The 24,510-nt window shown below is 38.6% G+C and overlaps 1 protein-coding gene across 1 annotated transcript in view; it reads left to right on the top strand.

The window, feature by feature from the left end:
- Positions 1-12,252, top strand: part of SLC6A12 (solute carrier family 6 member 12) — a 61,765-nt gene extending 49,513 nt beyond the window's left edge. The window contains exons 14-15 of the mRNA XM_007429497.3: positions 1,316-1,486; positions 7,691-12,252. Coding sequence (XP_007429559.1) covers positions 1,316-1,486; positions 7,691-7,840 — 321 coding nt within the window. The 3' untranslated portion in view covers positions 7,841-12,252. The remainder of the gene's footprint in view (positions 1-1,315; positions 1,487-7,690) is intronic.
- Positions 12,253-24,510: the final 12,258 nt, after the last annotated feature.

Genomic DNA, 24,510 nt, shown 5'->3' with positions numbered 1-24,510 from the left:
ACAATTAGCTATGTTTTTCTCTTTTAATTTTTTAGTTTATTACATGTTCTCTGTTTGATGTTTTACACAGAATTTGATCTATGACTGTAAGTAAATTTTTTAAAAAACAGACAATGAGAGCAGCCCTTTCAGGATAAAAGCCCCACCCTTTAGCCCAGATTCATTTATCTGGGTATTACTTTCTCTAATACAACAGTTGTTTCCAGTGATGGCTCCCAGCCTCTGCTTCTATTCTAGATCTCCACAGGTAAGAATTATGGAATAATCATCTCACCCTTCTTTTCCATGGAGAAAGTCATTCCATGCAGCATAGGGCTATGAAATTCAGCCCTCTGCTAGGGAATCCTGTCTCTTCAGGCCCATTCCATTTGGGAACAATGATGTTCTCTTGAATGGAGCATTTCTGAAATTACCATCCTTTAACTTGGATCAGCCACTGCAATAATTAGCAAGAAGCAGTTCTGTATTTTAAGAAATAGTATGTTGGAGAGTCCTGAGAGATTTCTCCTTCAGTCCTCTCAAGGCATTTTTGAAGCCAGAGTTCTGTTCTTAACAGAACTTATTGGGGGTAAGTGGCTTTGACTCAAGGAGCTGTTCTATCCTATTAGTCCCATATGGAACATTTATGAACGCAAAGCTGCTTCAGTGCAACCAAGCAGCGATCAGAGGTAAGGAGTACTGCTGCTCCAAGCAGGACAAGGTAGAAGCTATTGATGCCACCATTTCCAGGGCTTGTGTCAAGACCCCATCAGATCTGTGGACCGGAGATTCCCTGTACCATACAGGATCTGGATATTTAAATCAATTTTTTGTAAACCACTTAGATTCACTCAACTGAAGCAACATAAAAGCACTTGTAATTAATAGATGGCATAGCATAGCATAACCTAGGAAGGAAATGAAAACAAAGTGGTAGTACATGGTCTTTTGCCCTTGGGTGATCAATAAAGTCTTCACTGCTGCTTGCTAAGTTTCTGGTCCTAAATCTAGTCATTAATGTCAGGATTGGAAAGTTCTGCCTCCAACTTTGTCTTCACTTAATATTCAGCTTTTAGACACATGCTGGATATGATATATAGAATATATGGAAAGACAATCTAGGCTGAAGCCAGCAGACACTAGTAGATCCTAACAACCATCTCAATTTTTGCTGACATGATTGGAGTTCACTGTAGACTGTGTTTGCCCAAGGCTGGAAAAGGTCATGCTGAAAGACCTTGATTAAATGTGCTTTTTCTTCTCTTTAATTATCTCTTACACATGTTTCTAATTTACTGCTGCATACTGTCATGCTGTCTGTTCTTGTCATCCTCAGGCGACCTTCCTGTTTTCGCTCATTAGATACCAACCACTCAAATACAACGTCATATATGAATATCCTCCATGGGGGATCGCTGTGGGTTGGTTGTTGGCATTGTCCTCTATGATCTGCATACCAGCCCATATTATATTCATCCTCCTGAAAACCAAAGGATCTTTAAAAGAGGTAAAGGAAAGAAAAAAAAAAAGAACTTCTCTGAGGACATAGAACCGTGCATGGTTATTTTACATGACTAGCCATTCTTTCATAGGAGATACAATTGACAGGTTGTTTCAGGCAGTTTTGTATTACAGACACTCAAAAAGATGTATTCTATATGCTAGATTCATTGTTCTTCTATGATAACATAAGCCCTAAAGTAAGGCCACATAATGAAAGCATCTCATAATGGGAGAAAGTCAGATGCCTTCTGATACATGGAAGAACGAACTAACAAAAGCAAGGTTTGTTACCGGTAATTCTAGACGACTAAACCCTTAAGGCTTGCAAGACCTCTTTTTAAATGCTATTAGTGTATTTTAAACATATCCAGTTTGTCTGCATATCGTTCTGAATCCTTATTGCCATCATATTGATCAAATCAAATATGAGAAGATACATGCAAATAATCAAAGACGGGAGAGAAATAATCCTAAAGTCCTTAAGAAATGTTTCATGCCTCAATCCTTTTTCAAGGTGACAAAAGACACTTTTCATTTCTTCTAGCTATACACATTTTTTGTTTTCTAACTACAAACCTAACACAGTGCAACTGATGACAAATCAGAATCAGTCACTGCCAACTATAAATTGTTACATTGTCTAATTGACAATCATAGTTGTAGTTGTTGCCCTACCTCAGAAGACCGAGGCACTGAGCAAATGGGATCTAAACCAAGAGGTGCCTGTAAAGTTCAAAACTTGCTTTGGGTTATAACTATGGTTAATACAGTTTGTTACAATAACTACAGGTAATCATTGCCTGAATTCACAAATCACACTGAGCCGTTATGTGAATTGTTTGCTTTTAGCATTACCCATAACCCCGCTTATTACAGTTTAATTTTATGTGTTCAACAACAAACAATTCAAAAAGTCCTGGATTTATGTTTCAACCAACCATGATTAAAACAAGCCATGGCAGAAGGCAATGTGTAAACTCAGCCATTTCCTATCATTGATAGATGATTCTTCACTAATATATGTAGATTATGGGATGACAATATTTTAGGACAATAGAACTCAATTTTATAGGCATACTTTTATGGATATGAATATATATATCTTAGTAAAATAATTTGAATTGTAATGACGAAAGGCTGGGAAATCTCACCCTAGCCCCGAAGAGAATGAACCTTGCATCAGGGCCATTCCCAGGGCTCTGACCTCTAGAAAGGCAACGTCATGTCCACAGGGCTTTATTTACCGATTAGGGAGTGTAACGTAAGAAATGACATTAGACGTCAGCACTGGTTTAATGTCTGCCTCAAGTGAATAATGTGAGACAAAGACCCAGACAGTAAAGGAAAGGAAGTAAAGCTTGAAACAAAATATAGACAGAAGGTAAAGAGCACACAACAACAACAACACAACAACAATTCTAAGGTCCCAGACCACTTTAGCTTCATCGTTTTCTATTACTTTGTCTGTTTTGTGGTTCCACCAGTTCTTGCTTGCAGGCAAATAGTATTTCTTGCAGATATTCCGATGCACCACTATTGATACTTTGTCATTTCACTGTTGTCAGTCTGGGTGATCTTCTTGCCGCAGCTGACTAGGTGGTCCACTGTTTCTTCAGCTTCTTTGCAGAGGTGGCATTTGCTGTCTGTTGCTGTCTTCTCAATTCTGGCTTTGTATGCATTTGTTCTTAAGGCTTGGTCTTGTGCAGCCAGAATTAGCCCTCTGCCTCTTTCTTCAACTTTCTTGCTCTTAGCCATTGTGGGTCTTGTTATTATCTGCTTTGCCTGCTAGTTTTTTTGTGTACTGGCCCTGTAATAGTTAGAATTCAAACAGACAAGTGCCTGCCACACAACACCCCAGACTTAATAACTGTTGATAAGAAAGACAAAAAAGTCTGCATAGTGGACATTGCAATGCTTGGAGACAGCAGAAGAGAAGAGAAAGAACTGGAGAAAATCACAAGATACAAAGACCTGCAAATAGAAGTAGAACAACTATGGCAAAAGAAAGCAAAGATAGTACCAATAGTTATAGGCGCCTTAGGTGCAATCCCAAAACATCTGGAGCACCACCTGAACACCACTGGCATTGATAAAATCACCATCAGTCAATTGCAAAAGGCAGCTTTACTTGGAACAGCTTATATCCTGTGACGATACCTCTAACATCATCAAACAACATCTGCCTATCCCAGGTCCTTGGGAAGGACTTGATAGGTGAATAAAAATGCCAAATTCAGTCTAAACATCTGGCTGATTGTGCAACCAACAGTAATAATGCAATATTGAAAAAAGAAAAGTAGTATTATTGGGAGGGGGGTTGCTGTTTTCAGATAGATGATAGGCAGATAGATGATCGATAGAGAGATGGAGAGATAAGTCTGCAACAGCTATACATTGATATTTCTACAGGCATGATATACGGATTGAACCCTGGCTTGAATGAATTTCAATGTCTCAGCTTATCCAGAATTCTGAGCCACAACTTACAAACCACAATTGCTTTGTTCACACCCTAAACCAAACCCAAACAAACTATATTATGGCTTTAGCATGTGTTATTAACCCAACCTTTGTATACACCCAGTGATAATGTTCATGTTCCCTGAGGAAATGGTGAGATGATTGCCAATTGAGAAAAGAATGCAGTTCTTTTAAAGAGTGTGAATTCTACAGGTTTGAAAAGTCTTGAACTCCCATGGAAAAGAACATAGGAGTTCAAGACTTTTGCATTTTCAGGAGACAATTGGAACCAATTTTGATGGTTCTTGAAATATATTTGTTGATTGTTCAACTATTTTCAGTTAGCAGAGATGAAAGAATGACCTCAGTGACATAACACTTGGTTCTGTAAAATTGAGATGAACGTATAAAGCAGACATTTCAATGCGCTAATGCAGAGAAACATTACTTTTTCCTTTACTAACAGTACATTCTTATGTAGGTTCAATCAGAAGTCCCATGGAATTTAGTGGGATTTATGCCAAATGTGTGTATGATTCCATCTTAAACCAAGAATTAGCATCTTTGAGTTTGCAGGATCTACCTGATCTTTTATTAAAACCTGAAGGTCAACCGAATATATACAGTTATCATTCATGAATTTTTAGATTAGAAATTTGTTCTGAAATGAATACAGCTCAAAGTCTGTCCACACAAATCACTTATGGTTATTTAAAATAATCTTCTTTTCAGCAGTTTGATTTATATAAGGTTGTCTGGGCTGTTGCTGTTATTGTTAAATAATTGGAAACCCAACCCTCGCCAATCTAACTTAATCCTTCCCTCTAAGATCTATTAGATCTCTAAGATCTACTAAAGCTCACTTCTGTCCACCTTTGGCACATAGAGTTCATTTGGCACAAATAATTCATTTGTGTATGGGGGGGGGGGTTAATCCTTGTGAGGAATTCCAAGTTTTTACATTATGAACCTTTGTTTGTAAATTTATATCATGTGGAGCTCATGCTTCAAGGAAATAGTAGAAGGAGTAGAAGCAGTTACCAGGATGTAACTACTAGCCATTTTCTCTGAAATCATCTTCATTTATTTGCTCCCATGTTATATAGATTGCAGATACTCTTGTCTTGTGTTCCACTGAGGTGGCATCTTAGTATTTGGGGTCATGGATGATTTTTCAGTTACTTTTAACTATCCTTCAGCTGTGTGGACTTCAGCTCTCAGAATCGCAGCAACAGTTACATTGGATTAGATGTAGAGTGTTCAAAGTCTACATCAAGAACAGTGTTTCTCAATCTTGGCAGCTTTAAGATGGGTAGACTTCAACTCCTAGAATTCCCCAGCCAGCCTTGCTGGCTGGGGAATTCTGGGAGTTGAAGTCCACCCATCTTAAAGTTGTTAAGGTTGAGAAACACTGCTCTAGGGGATATACAGATTGAGGAAGTCTGATCTAGAACAAACCTGTATTCTTGTATTACATTTTTTAAAAAGATCAATATAGCAATTGGACTTGTCCCTATGTTACCTATCAGGGAGAGGCATTCCCCACCCTCTTTTGCTCTGCAAATGGGAATTATGGATTATAATGGGGAAAACAGTGTTTGTATTAAATCCTGGGTAGAATCACTTCAGTCTGATTGTAGAACAGCATGGCTTTAGTATGAATTGAGTTTAATGTAATAAAAATAGACTGTAACAACACTAAATGAAGAAGGTGAGGGCAAAACCTAATTTACATTGGGGTAGCTTTTGAAATTCAGTTTATTGTTTTTGCCAAAGGCCAAAACAAACAACACAGAATATAATTAACATAAACAGCTGGAGCAAACGTTAAAAAACACAGCAGTTATTATATAATAATTTTAAAAATCCATTTGACCTAGAGTAAATTTTGCACATCATTTAATAGAAAAGTAGAGATACAGAACAGTATAGTGAGAAAATCAGTTAATTAACAGTAGCAGAAGTAGAAATTTTTTAAATTACTTCCACACGGAAAAGCACAGTCAACACCAGTTTTACTCTTCAGACCAATGTTTGGTTTAATTGTTGATGCTACCTGTGTCTCACAATAGGAAAATGAACATTTTACTATCCAAGTACCTTAAAAAACATTCTAGCCACCTCTAGGGTTTTGATTATAGTGCTCAAGTTGGGTGCTATAAACAAATAATATTATTACTATAGCTACTAACATTTCCACTTGCGCAACCATTCTGGGGAACATAATGAACATTTTACAAAAATGATGTTGAAATGCTGTAGAGAGCAGCCATACTCTTCAATACATAAAACTCCTGGGAGTACAGCAATCTGTGTTGGAGGTGGCCTTACCACATCCATCTGGTAACTTGTCACATGATAAAGCCTTGGTTTAAATGTAAAGAGCATCTCTTAGAAAACATCAGGAGTTGTGAAAACTAAGATGTCTTGTGTTAACCTTTCTAAGAAGAGGACAATATTTTGTGCTCCTACACAGAGAAAATTTGATCTCAAGTGGGTAGAAATCTGAATGAGCAGAGTGACAGGAGGACCTCTGAATTAAATTGAGCAACTCATAGCAAAATAGCTTCCTTAATTTTATTTACTATTTTTACCACATTATCTTCCAAAAGGCAACATGGTCCTCCCCTCCCATCTTCACAACGAACTCTCTGAGGAGATTCTAATCTTGTAATGCCACTGTTGTATTAGTACCCTAAGAACAGATGGTTCTCAGAAGACGCTGATAGCTGCATGCAACATTGTATGAGTATCTTCATACACTCATTTCTCAAATGACTAGTGCTGGGTGAAGGTGGAAGAGAATCAGATAAAGGAAGTTCAGAAAGGTTGAGCCTAGCAGGGAATGAATCTATAGCATTTACCAGGGGTCTGAGCTGATTTTTGCAGAGGGCTTTTGAAATTAAGCTGAAGGCCTCATGAAGTGCTATGGCCCACTTGGGTCTCCAGGCTGTGAAACTATGTTTGATTCATTCATTAGACCGTTATGAAAAGAAAAGATTGAAGTTGTTGATTACAAAACTATTGAGAGTACAGGCAGAAATATTCACATAGGATTCTGACTTATGAAACCTTCCCCCTCATGGGTATGGAAGAAAAGCTAGTTTATTGTGTATTTAAATGCACATTTATCTAATTTTCACTTCTTAAACCAATACGTGAACTAGAAAACAATGATATTGCAAGCTTTATAACGTTGTTCTCTGATTAAAATTTGAATGTAAAAATATCTACTCAGCCATAATTGCATGAATGTGCATATACTGGAGAAATGACAGTGACAACATGTGCATATTCTCATGGGAAGTAAAAATGAAGAAGCAAATTCTTATAGGAATGGGACAAAACAAATTTAAGATTGAAAAAAAAAATGAGTGCCTTAAGGAAAGTGAAATTCTCATCCCTGACTGCCACAATAAATAAGTGTGCTTTTTTTCCTAATCCAGTACTTTGATAAGTATGCAATCCATTAAATCATCTCTACTGTAAGCATTGCTGGGTATTTTATTATGTGCCATAATATGTCAACAAACAGTGAACCTAAAAGCAAAATAGCACAAAGCATTAAGCCATTTCCCATCTGCTCTTTTAAATGTATATTCCAATAAACCTGCCTTATGAAATATAATGGATGGGCTTTTGGGTTGCCTTTGTCCATCACAACTGAGGCAGATTAATTTGGGTGTCAATTTGTCTGATAGTTTAGTTAGCAGAGATACTGCCTACTCTTCTCCTTGTCTTTCCACAGCGATTATGCCAGCTCACTGCTCCATCAGAAGACTTGCCCCAGCCAAAGAAGCATCTGATTGGCAGTTCTGGATGGGAATGCTCTGAACTGGGATCCCAGCAGCCAGTCAAGGAAGTGGTTGTCATGACGGAGAAGGAAACCAACTTCTAGAGCTTGTTTACATTCTGGAAGGGTCTCTTCATATTTCTGGAGACTTCTGCTTATATCCAGGCTGAGTTTCCCCTGAGGTCTTCCTTACTCTCTTAAGATGTTAGCAACTTCTTTTTGTACTTGCTAACAACTGATTCCAGGATGGAACAGGACCAACAATTGCTTTTCCATCAGTACAAGAGCAGCTGTGAAATTGTCAGGGTGAGGATCATAGCTCAGGATCTCCATGAAACCCTTTCCACTGACCGTGTTGGAGAACGAACTTGTTGCTTTGTGAATGCTGCACGTACACTCTATCATTGAACTGTATCGTGTTCTGTTTGTAAGAGTTAAGTAGTCAGCATGATAAGGTTGCCTGAAAACCATCCGTTGAAGCTGGCCAATCTAGGCATCGTTCATTTTTTAAAACATTCTTCCACTGCTACCTCCACTCTTTGTTGCAATGTTACGAATTCTGTGAAAACCCTAATCCAAGAAGCTCTTAGATTATGAAAGCTAATTCATTTTAGCCAAAAGCGTACTCTGTAACAGCAGGATGAATGCCTCTTGGACAAGTTTGATGGATTACTTTTTTCTGTTGTTCTCAACAGTTTACATAAATCTGCTAAAGTGAGGGCTTCTTTCAACAAATATCACACCAATCTGTTTGGACTTTCTAAATTAAAATTGATTGAACAGCCTCTCCCGCTTCATGACAGCCCAGAGGAGGGAAAGATGGCAAATTAGAAGCAAAATAATTTTGTGAGATCCTTCCTTCACACTCTCTCCCTTCTCTCTTGGAGAAAAGACTGGCACTGAAAGGCTGACAGTCTTTCAGTTTGAATATACCTCATCTGACAGTGCTCCACATGAACATCCTTGAGTTGTTGGAAAACTAGAAAAAAAAATGTGAATTGAGTGGGAACTGCTGTAAAATGAAATGCCAAAATTACCTTAGTGTGTGTTGGATATGCATTGGAAATAACAAACTTGAGAATGACCCACTCCTGGACCCTACCTTAGCACAGTGATGCAAAAACTTGCATATGATTTATAACACAAAAGTAAGAATAAGAAATGAAATTTACAATCAGCCAGAAGAGCAAGAGTTGTGCAGAGCGGGCTGGTTTGTCTGCCTTTGTTTCTTGTATGACTGCTCTATTTTTTTAAAAGACAGTTTAATATGCTCTGATGCAGTATGAATGTCCTCAGAATTTCTCCCATGGCACTTAGTATTCTTACAAAGTGACAGAATACTTTGTTTCTCTTACAAGATCATCAGACCTGAGGCTTCCTGAACAGTTCTTTGCATCTGTATTCGGAAATGTCCTGTGTCCCAAGCAATGCACAGTTTCCAAGAAACTCTATATACCAGTGTTTCTCAACCTTGGCCATTTTAAGATGTGTGGACTTCAACTCCCAGAATTCCCCAGTCAGCATGTCAACTGAAGTCCACACATCTTAAAGTTGCCAAGATTGAGAAACACTGGTATATACAACTCAAGTCATTGTCCCTTGCTGTAATAGTGCTTGTGAATTTGACTTTTCAACAAAGATGTCTGCGGAGAGTATTAAAAAAAAGTCGAGATGATGACCATAGTTACATAATTGAAGCCTTGCCCACTTTTCCCATGTGTTGCCCAAGTGATGCATGCAAAAAAGGGGTGGGGTTTCATGAGTGTGTTTGTGGTCACCATTTTGACTTTTTCAAACTTTCCCACTGATACCCCTACTTTCAGCTTAGCTTTAAATAATATATCCCAATAGCAGGGAATTTTATATGAAGTTACCAGTTTGCATGGTGCTATTTCAGATTGCAGAGGAACAAGGGAAAGATGCAGTAGGCTGCTTTTAGATTTATTTGAGATGAAGATAAAATTTTATCTTCACTTATCTGAGAGCAAGTAAGTAGTACTTGAAAGTAAGAAAATCAAGGCATTTTAATATTGTTTGCTTTTTATCACATGTAATAACTCAATAAGTTTCTGAAGAATAATTAGATGGGGCAGTTCATGTTCTTCCCAGTCCACATTTTCCCCAAGAGTTTCCAGCCTGGGAAAATGTGATATCTTTATCACATTTCCCTGTGTCCAGTGCAACTTCTCCTTGCCTTAGCTTCCTCCTTCCCCAGCTAGATGTGTAGGGACTACTGGAAGTCAAGATTGATTAACTGGAGGAGGTGAGATAGACAAAAGGGTTGAATGGGTGGTCATAGGAATGGGATAAAAGAAACCTCACCTGCCCATCAGTTGGTTGTTTCCACTGAGCTATTTTGCATGTTTAGTGAGATGTAGATAGAGCTAAATGAACATATTAAGATCACAGATGTCGCATGGCTATGCTCGTAATCCTGAGCTATCAAATTCATCAACCAAAAAGAGAAAATTTCAGTGGGACCATTAACCTATTCAGGCAATGGGGATCTCTGGGTAGGAGATGAAGGAGAAAGTGGGACTATATGAAACCAAACTAATCTCCTTTATCTATGATCCATGTGCTTAGTAAACTATGTGCTTAGTTTACTTGGAGGAAGGAAAGGGATTTCAATATGTGTAGGTGCTTGGTGACTTTATGACTGTGATAAAGTCATTCATTCATTCATTCATTCATTCATTCATTCATTCATTCATTCATTCATTTGATAGGAATTCTACAGCTGGGATGGGAACTCTGTCCCATCAGCATTCCCTTCACAGAAGTCTTCCATGTAGAAGGTTCCTCCCTTCTAACCAAATTGATATGTTTTGGTTTCTTCCAATTTCTAATTTTTCTGGATGTAATACTACATTGTGTTTCTGGTCATTTTTAAAAAATTCCATGAAAATGCATAAACATTTTGTATTCTAATGTATGCATTTTACAAATGTTGTCTAATATGCACACATTTTAGCAAGAACATTTCCCTATAAGTATATTTTCCATGCACTTCCACCAAGATACACATTTCTGCATGCACTGTATTTGCTATTGCATTTTCTATGCTTTTTTTTTTTTTTTAACAGAACTGCATTGTAACATTTGGAAAACTGCAAACGCCAAAGGGTAGCTGTTTCGTTCTGTGTATTGGCTGGAAATAAAAAATGGATATGTCTGTATGAAAATATGAACTAAGCACATATCATATATCTATTATATCTCTAACTTGTACATTCCTAATTGTCCACCATGAAGCAAAATCACAGAAAGCACGCTTGTCTTCGGCATCTTCATGCAAATAAGATGATCTTTGCAAAGTTGCCAATTTACTAATTTGCTTTTTATTATCCCTACTTCTGGCCTTCCACTGCAGTCTGACCTGCAGATATTAAGCATCTGAATGGTTTCTCTTCCAGTTGGTCCAATTCTGGAAGTCAATCAAATTTCCATTTGTAACTATTTTCCAAGCCATTCCAATTGGTCAGTTTACCGCACCCACACACACAACCTCTGTACAATTGGTGACACTCACTTCAGTATGTATGCCTCTCATCTGTTAGCAGTGGCTCTGTACTTAAATGAGAGATGATGACAAATTGAGAAATTTCTCCAAAGTTTGCTACATGGAAACAATGTTAGCTCCATCCATATTGAGCTATTTTTCATGGGCACACATCTATGTATACACGATAATCCTTTGTACATAAGATACAGTCAATAAACCCATTTCCTTATGAAGGCAATGGTTTTAAAAAAATTTGGTTTGGGTTTCTTTGGAGATCAGAAACCTGTGATCTATGGCTAAGAAAAAAATGTGGTCAGTGTGGTAATTAATTAGTAGCTGACAGCACTGAAACTTTTGAGCCATAAACTCAGATACTGACCGTGCTTCATTTTCAGAACTTGAGAACCTTTGGCTCACACATAGATCACAGAAGGTCAGGTGAAATCCAATAGCTGATTTGTTGCCTGATCAAACTTGGTCACTTTGCTATGATTTGTTGCAAGCAGCTAACATTATTGATAGAGCAGATCTATAATTGGTCTTTCAACCTCTGTACAGATGCTGGTATAGCCAGAGACGGGCTAATAAATTTTTAAAGGAGGGTGTTCTGCTTTGACTAGAAATAAACTAGAGGTACATGCTCCTGTGCCATTATTATCATCAACCTGATGTGCTAAAGCTTAGATAAATAATGCTTTGCCAATCGGTGCCAAGTGCACTGATACTAAGGACATAAATGTAAGTTATGAGAAATATTTTAGTGCCTGTATCCTGTTCAAAGCATGGAAGTAGTGCTAATCATAAAAATCTGAAATTTCACGTAACAAATAAAGGCCAAAACCTGTATGTATGACAAGTCACAAAACATGTATTTTGTGGAGTGGGTGGGGGAGACTGATGAAAATGCTTTTCACTGCCCAGCATTGTTGCAAACAGAGAACTAGGCTGTATCTCTCAATCATGTTTATTTTCTAAGAATGCTGAGGTAGAGGCCAGAAGCAATTGTGAAAATAAAGATAACGTCCCAGAAAATTGTTTTGTCGCATTCCAGCTTCCCATTTATATTTTTTAATCTTAACATCATCTTTATAAAAATGTACTCAGACAGGTGAGGCAAGGAAAGAGTAGTGGGCACCAAGAGAAGCCCTGGAAACCCCTAGTTTCCTTTCTGGAAGCCCAACACTGCAGTATGGGAGAATTTTGCTAGCCAGCCTTGAGGTAGATCAGAATTCACATTCCCCTTTCTGGGTGGCAAAGCAGGGGATCCGAATGCAGAACACACTGCATTCCGTCTAGAATCCACGATATTATGACAACCCACAGAAAGGGCTCTTTTCTTTTCTTCTTTTTTTTTGTTAATGCCTTTCCCCATCTGCAGCGAATGTTTATGTTGCTTTATGCTTCGTTGCCCACCAGAGCAATTATCAAAGAAGTTAACTGAATCTTAAAAGCACTTTAAAGGAAAATAACATCAACTCCTCCTTACTGGGTTTTGGAGTATAGGCATCGATCTGTGTCTCCTGTTGTCCGTCTGTGTCTCCACAAAGGAGAGGGTTTATTTTTATACTTGTACGTCTTGTCTAGCTTATCACAGGTGGAAAGCCACGTAAGGCAGTGCTACACAAGGCATTGTGGCAGCAGTTTGATATTATGGTGTCAATTGCTCCGTGGAGCTAAATTGGTTACTTTCTGGCTCCATGCCACTTTATTTGAAATTGGAGCAAGGCTGGTTCCCCCCCTTTTTTTTTTTTTTTGCAGTAGTCCAGCTCAACAGAGTTGTAGTTAGGAGGTTTTCTTACTGGTAGGAGATTTTGACACACCCTCACTCTTACTGTCTTCCTCCACCTTCATTCTTTAGAAGGTTTCTCCCGTGCTCCGGCCATTGCAGCAGCATGCAACCACATTATAGCTATTACAAAAAGCATCGAGTTATAAAAGACATACTATCATTTTGCCTTCCTAGCTTATAATAGGCTTTTAAATGGCCAGTTACACAATCTGCCTCCTAACTGGTTGGATAACCAGATCATCCTAGCCAGCCAGCACTCACCTAAATAACAGATCCAACGTTGAGTCCTTTGGAGCAGCAGCAGATTAGGAATCTCTCACTTTTAAAATTATTTGCAACTGGTCCTTTGCCTCTCCATTTGCTGTTTGGTTTTAGGGGAGAAAATATGAATCTAGGCTCAGCAGACACTGGCATTTGCTCATTTGCAATCTAGAACTCTGCACTATCTCAGGAAGACTACACCACATATTTTCCTCTTTGCTATAAGTCAGTTGCCTTTGGGTACAATCACTGCTAAGTGCTATGCCATGTTCTCCTGCTATCTACAGAATCCAAAAAGTACTTAGGTGGCCTCATTTTGCTGAAATTAATCTTTTATGCCCATCTCCTTATCAGCACTTTTTTGGTTCTTTCAAAACATCTTCATCACAACAAAAGTCCAGAGGTAAATTGCAGAGGGAAAAAAATGGTGACCTAGCTGTTTTATCAGGGATGGGGAATCACTGTCCCATGGGCCTAATCCAACCTACAAGACTGGACCATCCAGCAGTTGTTCTCACTAACAAGGCCTGCCCTTCTTAAGGGGTATTGATAATTTCTCCTAACAAGAAAAGAGCCATGATTGCTTTGCTGGCCAAGATATCAAACTATATAGAAAAAGAAAACAGATGTGGGTCACACATTAGAATGTTGTGCTCCCTGGGTTGGAGAAGGGAGCAGCATACAATTGAAGGTAGGGCATTATCATCCAAGTCCAGAATTGGTGCACTGATGATGTTACCTAGTTGGGTAATGAAATGTCTGCAAGCAAACAACCAAGCTCAGAGAGCACCAAGGACTCCAAAGTCCAGAATTCTTCCTACCCAATTTTCTGGTGGTAGGGGTGCAGGAATGGTTGCAGACATTCCCACTAAAATACTCGTTTATGGCCCAGGTCAGGATATTTCTCTGTGTGCAGTTTACTTGCTCTGTTCCTCAGCATAATACTTGGTGATAGAAGCACTGGAAGAAAGGAGATGTCCTTGTATTTTCACTCTCTTAATTACTCCACTCTCATGTACATGTTGGGACAGGATTCAGCTGATTGAAATAAATCACTTTTGGCATTACAAGTATGAGAGACCGGTCTGGCACTATAAATAGAGATTACTTTGCAACAGGGATAAAATGTTTGGAAGTCTCCCTCCCGTTTTGGAAGAAATTGGAATGGAACAGGAGGGAGGGAGGAAGCAGGGGTGCTGTTATTCCAGGCAGAGGTATCAGACGCATCTACAGAGCTTTTGAGCAGTAGTCATGCCAAAGGACAGACATATGATTCATGAAGTGACAGCAAAGTGATTTCCAAATGTCCAGTTCCATTGGCAGCAATAACTCCTGGGGGAGTTGAAATCATAATTCTAGAAACTAATGCTCATTTCCTGCCAGCTGGTCCCATGAGTGAGCAGCAGCATGGAGCATTTCCTACCATTTTCAGCTGTAACATTTTCCATCATGTGTTGCCCTGCTGTGATTTTCTAACACTCTTCCCAATAGTTTCAACTTCCTAGTCCTTACTTTATTTTTTTCTTCTTCACTTCAGCAGTTCTTTCCCTCTTCTTTCTCCTTCCCTCCATTTTGCACCAGTCCATTAATTGAGGCCAACCTGATTTTGGTATAGGGCTTTTCATATGCAGGTGGACCAATCATGTAAATGTAACACAGACTTGAAAAAATACAAGTGTTACAGAGGTATCTACTAGTGGAAGATGTAATTATCTGGAAGCTCATGTGAAATATACCCTTATTAATCAAGAGGTGTTTCCTTCTCTTCCCACTATGCTTATTTTCTCTGCTTTCTATTGTTGTTTTAATGCCTTGCATTTAATACTTCAGTGTAGAATCCCAGGTATATCTAACATAAATGAACCCAGATGATGAACCAATTTTGGCTCTATCTGGGTTGGGAAGCCCTGACAAGTGACTTAAACCATCCTTCTCTCACATCTAGGCTACTGCAATGTGTTCTTCATGGGCTACTTTGGAAGATGACCTGGAAACTTCAGGGGGTCCAACATGTAGTGGCCTGTCTACTAACCAGCTGTAGCATTTAGCATTGTAACACATATGCTACGGTCACCACCCTGATGCAGTTTGCTTCTTGGTCCAATCAAAGTGCTGTTTATTACCTTTAAAACCTGACATGACTTGGCTTCTGAATATTTATAAGACAGTCTGTTCTGGCAGATTAAGTTCTGCCCCATGAGTTCTGTAAGGAAAGCTTGCTGAGCTTCTATATATGAGATGAAGAGAGACTAGTCTAACAATGTCCCTACTTGGTCAGTCTGCTCATACTTTTGAATTCCTTGCCTCCAACGGTACTTAAGGTCACAAACTCCATGGCTTTAAGTCCTGCCTATTCTGTAGGACAGTGTTCCTCAACCTCAGCAACTTTAAGATGGGTGGACTTCAACTCCCAGAAATCCCCAGCCAGCATCTGCTGAGGTTGGGGAACCCTGCTGTAGGAGATTTGGGTATTCATGATGTGTTCTATGTGTAGTTAATTAATTAGCAGGTTAATTATTTTCCATGTTTTTCCATATTTTTTTGTGGGGGCCTGTATTTTCCATATTTTTTTGTGGGGGCCTCTGCTTGCAAGCCACAAAATATAAAATTGTGTCATAAATGAATAAATCACATTCTTTGGTTCTAGTGAAAAGCAGTATGTAAATATTCTTTGTTTCTTCTTTATTTAAGGACCAGAATCTATTTTCTTTTTCCTTTCTCAGGATTAATTTGTTTCCTGGCATAACATATCCATATGGATGCGATGGATTTTTCCTTTCATTAGCAACAACTTGTAGAGTACCTGGCAATTTCTGATTGTTGCTACAAAGCTAATCCATCTGGATTTCACAGAAATGTGAATTAGTGAACTGTGAATTGAGATAGTAACTTGGTTGACTGACGTCATGGAACAGGAGGCAAACTGGGTCTAGCCAACTCTTAGCCCAGCTTATGAAGCTGCATGAAGGCTGCATGGAACTGTACTGGCAAGGAAGGAGCTGCATGACTGCACATGTTCCTGAAGGTAGCCTGATGCATATCTATGACAATGATGCAGAAAGGGAAAATGGTCAAGGAACAGGGAAAGCTACAGGAAAATGCTGCCTGTTATGGTGCTCTGCTCTGTTTGGTAGCCACTTGGGGTCATCAAACTGCAAAATTAGCCACCGAGCTCAGCCAACTTCAGGTACAAGGTCTGTGACCAAGTCATCTACCTTCTTAAACTATTCTTTGAGAGTTCCAGGCTCCACTTTTCCAATGCCTCCCCCATCTTCCTTACCCTTTTTCTTGAATAATCTCCTATCGATTCCAAGGCTGCAAAAGTATATGAGATATATTCTATCTTCCCCTGCAAATCCCCCACCCCCTCACCTGGGTTCAGCCCCCTGTGTGGAATACTGATTTGATCAGAAACAAGCTCAAAAGTCATGAGCAGCATGTCGATACCTGTAATTACACAGTGTGTGGGGAAGAACATCAAGCAGAATGTTCATGATGGCAGGGGGCTCAATTTTCCCCTGGCACAGGAGCTGTTGAGTGTGTGTTCGCTCCACCAGATGCTCTCTGCAGCTGTCGCAAAAAGAACTTATGCAAAACCTTGTTAGGAGCTCCTTCAAATCTGTAAGCATGAATTCTTAGGGAAACTCATCGCATGGGAATCTGACCATATCCAAACAAATCCATTGCCAGAAAGTTGAGTGCAAGATTAATTAGTGTCTAATTGATGTCTTTGCAAGGATTTGTTTTGACTGATTGCACCACCCACAACATGCAAGAACTGTGGATTGATTCTCAGTTTTCCTTTCTTCTTCCCAGTTTTCAAAACGTGTAGCCCATATTGCTTTCCTTAAGGGGCTGTTGGCTCGTTTATTTTTTATTTATTTATTTGATTTGGAGGCTGCCGAACTCCAGAATGACTTTGGGTGGCTTACACTTAAAAAGTTAAAAACAAAAAAATTAAAAAGAAGGAGCTACGTAGGCATCTCAACAAACTGCATATAAAACAACCAATGATATATATGTGTGTGTTTATTTATTTGTTTGTTTATTTATTACTGGCAAGAATAACAATCAGAGAATATGATGAAGTACAACCAAAAATATAACAGTGCTAATAAAACCAGAAAAAAATATACAGAATAGCGACATTTGTAGAAACTATCCATAACATCCATAAAATGTTAATATAGAACTAGCTAAATCCTTTAATATATTATTATTAAATTATTATCTAGCCATAGAGACCATCTCTTGCTCTATCTTCTCAGTTTTGATACAATATGTTATTTCAGTACAATGATATTTATATAATATACTTAGATTCTTAATATTCTGTTATTTAGGTGCCTTAGAATGTTGCATATAGATAAGAGGGAAAAAAGTGGATATTACAAGCATTATAATTATTTGACTTTTCTTCAGAATTAAATATAACATTGGAAATGAAATGAAAAATGAAGGAAGAGCATACATCAAGGTATTTCTTTTATAATAAAAGTTTTGGTCTTAAGATAAATTACGTGATATTAAAATCTCCATTGTGTTGTTGCATGGTGCACGTGTGAGTGAATATAATATAATATTATTTGTTGTTGTTGTTTAGTCGTTAAGTCGTGTCCGACTCTCCGTGACCCCATGAACCATACTGCGCCAGGCCTTCCGGTCCTTCACTGCCTCCCTGAGTTTGCTCAGTTTCATGCTCATTGCTTCAGTGATATATAATTATATATTTAATTATATATTTAATTATATATATATAATTATATATAATTATAATATAATATTATAATATAATATAAATATGGATATACTGTATGTGTTTTTGTACATGTTACTAAAAGAAAAATAAATGAACAAAACAAGTTTAGTGAATTTGAAATACTAAAAAAAAAAATTAAAAAGGCAAAAAAGAGAATAAAAAATTTAAAAAGGAAAAGGAAAAAAAAAGAAGCTGTTGAGTTTCTGACTTCCCTCTTTTTATACATCTGCTAATTTGCAATACTGATAAGCCTTTAAGCCCCCTTAAAAACCAATCTGTAGATTTGCTGTGCTTGTGATGTATTGTATGTATTGGAACCATTCTTGCTTCCATTTAGTTGTGTATCTGTACTATTAGTTTTGCCACGTATTCTCCAAATTTGAGTTCCCCAAAATATTTTTAATGTCCCATTACTCCTGTGGTTTTAAGAGCTGGGTGGCTTTTGAAGTAGAATTTCTTTTCACTGGGACAAGTCTTTACCTTAACAAAAGGAATTTCTCAGTAGGATTGTTGAGAGCTCCTTTTGTTTTCATTGTGGATGGGCACAAGAGTCCCCTCTTGCTTATGTCCTCCAGCAGCTGTTCTTGAGAGGCTTCAGTTTAATTCCTCTTTAAATTTGTCACCATTTCTGGCCATCACAAAGGCTGTTCCTCCTGTATATCTAAGGGCTTCCACCCATGCTTGAGGCTGCAGAAAAGTAAAGTTGGCATTCTTTGCACTGCCTTCCTTGCCAAGCAATATTCTGCCACAGGAATGAGGCAGAAGACTGGTGCTGTCCTTCCAAGTTTTAATGAAAGACAAATTAAAGTAAGCAGTTGGTGGATTCCCATGGCTTCGCTTGCCTTCCCACCAAACATTGCCAGCTAATTGGAAAGGCATCTACAAATTGCTTTCTGTAATGTGAGCTGGGGAAGGAGGCGTGTTTTGAAAGGTAGCTAGGGCAACGGGTATAGCCATCAGCCAAAACCTTGCTCTGCTTTTGCACAAGTGTTTTGTTATGGGGGCAAAGGGAGAATGATGACCATCTGAAAGTCAGGCTTCTTTTGAACTTGGGTTTACTGCTGTTCTGGAATGGCACTATTTCAGAAATGGTACTGTTCTAGAACAGTGCTAATCCTCTGTTTAAAAAAAAAAGTTGAAAAACTGTCTGACAGGTGTGGAAGCGGGGTGGCAGTTGTGAGTTGAAAGACGAAGGATCACTGAGTGGGGACAGAACAGGCTGCCTATAAATTTCAAGGGCAAATATCTGGAGCCTGTTTTAAAAAGAGGAAAAAAGTAAGAGCACAGTTTTGATAAACCATATAACCCTCTGGAATCAAACATATCCTGGCTCCTCCTCTTCCATTTAGAGCCAAAGGTGTTGGAGAGGGAGTAGATTTTAACTGGGGAATGGAAGAAGTTTAGGGACTCCCCTGAATATTTATTAGTGCTGTTGACCAAAGGATTGAGGTTGGAACAGTTCTGTTACCCACTAGCCAAGAGACTGCAGCTCTTATCAATTTCTCCAGTCAATTTCTCCATGGTTCTCCATTTTACTAACCCTTAGCACTTAGATATCTAAGATTTCGGTACTTTTAAGGACAAGTCTACCGCTCATTCAAAAGAGTGGTGAAACTGGTTTACAATGAGCCCATGTGTGTATAACACCTGACAGATGCTTCAGAAAGTGCCAGTCAGGCATTAGACAAACAGAGGCCTCTGAAGAAGCAGGTTCTTTTGCAGCCTCGACCAAATGGTCATGGAGGGCAGTGCCAAACGATTGGAGGGGAGGATGCAGCTCCTCACCAGCCTCAAGTGGCCAATAAGAGTTGGGGGGTTCCCATCCCCTGAATGTACCATCTCCAGCACTGCTTATGAAGTGTTTCAACAGGCCCATGATAAGACTTGTGTCAGAAGAAGAGAGAAACCATTACTTTTAAACTGGAGCAACTAAAATCAATGGTAGATTGCCTCTATGGTGCACTGGGGGTGAGATGAAAGCAGTGTCCTGAGGAGTTGTCCTTTAGGAATGGTTAGCATCCTAGTTAAACCCCAGGCATCCACAGATGATGGCTGGAAACCCCAGGAAACCATTGCATGAATGTGTAGACCAACCTTCTTCAACTCAATTCTCTGCAGGTGTTTAGGACTGCATGGTAGTGAGGAAATCTAGAAGTTGCCATCCCAACATTGTGTCAGACTGGGAAAGGATGATGTAGACCAGTGTTTTTCCAACTTGGCAACTTTAAGATGTGTGGACTTCAACTGCCAAAATTCCCCAGCCTGCATGCTGGGGAATTCCCCATGCTGGCTGGGGAATTCTGGGATTTGAAATCCACACATCTTAAAGTTGGCAAGTTTGAAAAACACTGATGTAGTTCATATTGAGCTAGATGGATTAACCCTTTAACTCCCTTAATTGAGCTCACTCCATTGTCTATCCTTCAGGAAAGGCATTGTGTGAAATGATTCCGTTTCTCCTTATTTAAAAAAAATACTCTTATTTCAGTTCCTGTTCCTATTCCTCTATGTTTCTCCACCCCTATTCTTCGTGAGGTCCTTTTATTTTTCTAAACACGACAATATACTTTAGATGCGCTTGTCAAAAGACCTTGAGATTCATGCCAGAACAAACCATTCCTTGATGCTAAAAAAACCTGACACTTTAATTAACTTCTATTACCAGATATTCAGTCTGTCCAGTTTGATTTGATAGCAGAATCCAAATTGCCACCAAAAGCCTGGCTTTTAAATAACTTTTTTTTCAAGTAGTGAAGTGCCAGGAATAAAAAGAAGGGAAAGGAAAGCCTTATTAAGAGAAAGCAATAGGACAGAAGGTGAAAGAAAAAAACCTTTGGGAACTGAGTGAATTTGGGGAATGGCAGAATAATTAGCAATGCCTGAAGACATCAGAAATAAGGAGGACAAAGGGGAATAATGAAAGCCATTTTATTTCACAGATTTATTTGGTACTCATATACAGCAGCTATGACAGAAAGGTATTTTGATATCGATTCCATGCTATTAAAACTAAAGACTTTTTAAACCATTTACCAAGTTTGAAGTAATAAAGGAGTCGTATTTTATTTTTTAAAATTCATGTTAAGAAAATCCCTGCCTGTTTGCCTTAAACTGAGCAGATGAAAATAGATGTACTTGTTACACCAGAGGTTTGCCCTCTAGTGGAGTTGAAAATAGGCTGCGATAGAATAAATAAGGTTCACACCCTCTGTGGTTTGGTGACTAGCTTTGCCCCACCCACCAGCTTCATTTCAAAATGGGCATTTTCCCATTGCCTTGAAAGCCTGTTTGTAATCATAAATACACGGGTAGAAGCTTAGTGGAGATTTAGCATAAGCGTTCATTGAGCAGTCCAAAATCCATAGAGTCCACAGTAAAAGATCCCTAGGGATTGTCAGTATCCCAGAAATGGCCTACTTGTAAAATCTAAAAGAAAGAACATGAGAAAAAACTTGCTGGGCCAGACAAAAGCTAATCTAGTTCAGCCTTCTCTTACAATGAGGGACCAGCCCATAAGTAAGTCACTAAAATAAGTGCCACCTGCTACTCACGTTCTCCAGCAAGTTGCATCAAAAGACATATGGTCCTCAGTATTAGAATTCATATTTAGCTGTCATGGCTCGTGATCACAGGTAGCCTTAGACTCCACTGAAACATATCTTCCAAACCCACACATAACACTAAGTATGGCTTTTAAAATGATAGTTCATTGAACAAACTCTAATTGGTTCACACATAATGCAAACAAACCATGGGCTGGCCTAAAACCATTTGTAAACCCAGACTCTTGACTCTTTTCTGAATCAGTCTTATTCGTGTTGCAATTCTATTTTCTTTTCACACACAAACCTATCTGCCCTCTCTTCACCATAGCTATGGTAGGATGGATAAGAATGAATTTCCACCGATCACATATGTCTTTTGTATAGACATCTCTTTTGGTTGCTTCTACTTATTCTATGAAGTATATACAGAGATTTGTAGTGGAGTTTCTAGTTTTGTTAACTAATCAGAGGAAGACAAAATTTGGATTTTCTGCATCCAAAATGAAGCATCTCTTCCAGCTAACCTTCAGTAGATCTTATTTCCAACTTGATTCACACGTCATTCCCAAAACATAGTTTGCTTTGATATGCTGTACTGAATAAGCCACAATAGCTAGGTTGCAACATCATATTAAGCTATAAACATTAGTTTACACAACACAGAGATTTACTCAGTATGGTAAGCCAAAATCAGAGAAACATGATATGTGATCCAGTCAAGGTATTAATAGAATCATAGGCTCAGATCATTGAAAGGGGCCATTTAGGCCACTGAGTACAATGCCCTGCAAGAATCCAAATTAAACTATCTCCAACAGATGGCTGTCTAACCTTTACTTGAAGCATGAACAAGAACCCCTCATTCTCGGGGTGATTGGTTTCAACATCCAACTGCTCTTACTGTTAGGAAGTTTTCCCTAACATTGAATTGAAATCTACCTTCCTGTAACTTAATACCATTATTTCCTGTCCTACACAGAGAAAACAAACCTTGACTCTCTTCTGTGTGATATTGCTTCAAGTGTTTGAAGAGTGTTATCACCCATATACCTCTTTGGTTCTTTTTTCTCAAGGTTAAGCTTACTCACCCCTTCCATCTCTTTCCCCAGGATTTCATTTCTAGTCCCCTGATCATCCTCACTGTTCTTCTCTGACCTGTTTTCAGTTTCTTTTTCATCAGTACCATGACCTTACCAGATATCCTCCTGTATATTGGATAAGTGAAGAATGTTATACTTATCTTTATTAAAGTTCATTCTGATGTTTTTCAGCTCAATTTCCTAACCTAATCAAGATGGTTTTCAATTTTATTTGTTCTAGGGAATTTTAATTCTACCTTTCCCTGCAATTAATCTCTATCTGCCTTATTAGATCAAGATCTCTATGACGTGCCTCAAAGCTTAGGTCTCAGTTGTTCTAGCTTTTTCCATTAATTCTGTGTTCAGAAGTTTTGACCTAACTTTGGAATAACTTTTCTTATACCTTCTGTGTTGGTTGTTGTTATGGTATATATGTTTAAATGTATTATTTCTGCCTGAAAATTAGAAGACCGAAACTTGTGAAGGATGACAATTCAAAACATGCTTTAGCTTGTGGAGGGAAGAGCCATTAATTCTTCAAATCGTACAGGAAATAAAATTGGAAATGACCTTCAATAGAACAAAAAGAAAAAAAAATGCTCCAAAAAAGCTATGGAAAGTGTTTTTATATACACACTGCACACACGCACACACACACAGCCATTTCTGGCAGTTTCAATAGCTCTCCAGATTTTTTTCAAAGTCCAGACAGGTAACACAGCAATTAATTTAATTAGAGAGAAAAGGTTGTTGTTCACCCAATTAGACATCTGTTTCTGCCCACAGTTTTAATGACAGCCAGCTTGCTTTGGGCTGTGACTACTTAGAAATATCACCAGTTGATAAGGCCCTGATGCATCTGTGATGCTTTTTGTCTTTTTACAAAAAAGCACAATCAGATTTCTTCTATCTGGAGTGGCTTGATATTATTAACAGGCTAGGCTCTCAAACTTCCTGAACAACTGAGGGATGCACAGATCTATTTTAGTCTATGCCTGTGTTTTTCACTAGCATGCTGTCTGGGGAATTCTGGGTGTTGAAGTCCACACATCTCAAAGTTGCGAAAAAACACTCGTCTATGCTATACAGCATCCACATATCCAAAAGGGATTCCTTCCTGTCCTTCCTAGTCCTGCAGGAGTCCTTCTCACAGCAACATACACCTTATTCCCTATGGATAGGGAATGGCTTACACCCAGAATGGTCAACTTCATTAATTACACTCCCTTAAAAAAAATGTCAGTAAACACAGGGTACAGGGTGCAGGCCACATGAAAATGCAATTATGTCAGTGGAAGGGACCAGAACTCATTGTTTATGGGGACACATGTTGTTAAATTATTTTAGGTGTATTGATTCTACCCAAAGCCTTTATATCTCCATTTCTTTCTTTCTTTGAAAACTGGGGAAAAATCATGTCTCTGCATTTCAACTGTTTGCAACCACATTTTGCTGATATGGTCTTCAGGGATTCTGGGGAGCCACAAAGAAGGGGTTTTGGACATCACTCTTTGTCTGCAGATTTTTGGTCACTGGTCATGCACTAAGTTCATGAAAGAGATAAGAGATTGATGGCTGAAGCTTAAGTTTGTTCTTATTAGCTCCCCAGATGGGAGACCACTGGGAACCAGATGCCAGCCTCAGCTTGAATATCTCTGCTCATTATATATGAGTTTCTTCTTTCCTTAAGATATTTTGGCCATAAGACATTTCATTTTTTAAAAAATTAAAAACTGTCTCTTTGCCTTCTGGCCTCTATTCCCAGTTAAGTTCCCTGGCATCTGCATTTACGATGGTAGTGTGGCTTTTGCTCATTTGACTGTTTTTTGCCTTCAAG

The sequence above is a fragment of the Python bivittatus genome, unplaced genomic scaffold (assembly GCF_059951505.1).
Source record: "Python bivittatus isolate LINGU-HERP-01145 unplaced genomic scaffold, Pbiv_v1 ctg000330_np1212, whole genome shotgun sequence".
NCBI lineage: Eukaryota > Metazoa > Chordata > Lepidosauria > Squamata > Pythonidae > Python > Python bivittatus.
This window is presented reverse-complemented; position numbering and strand designations above follow the sequence as displayed.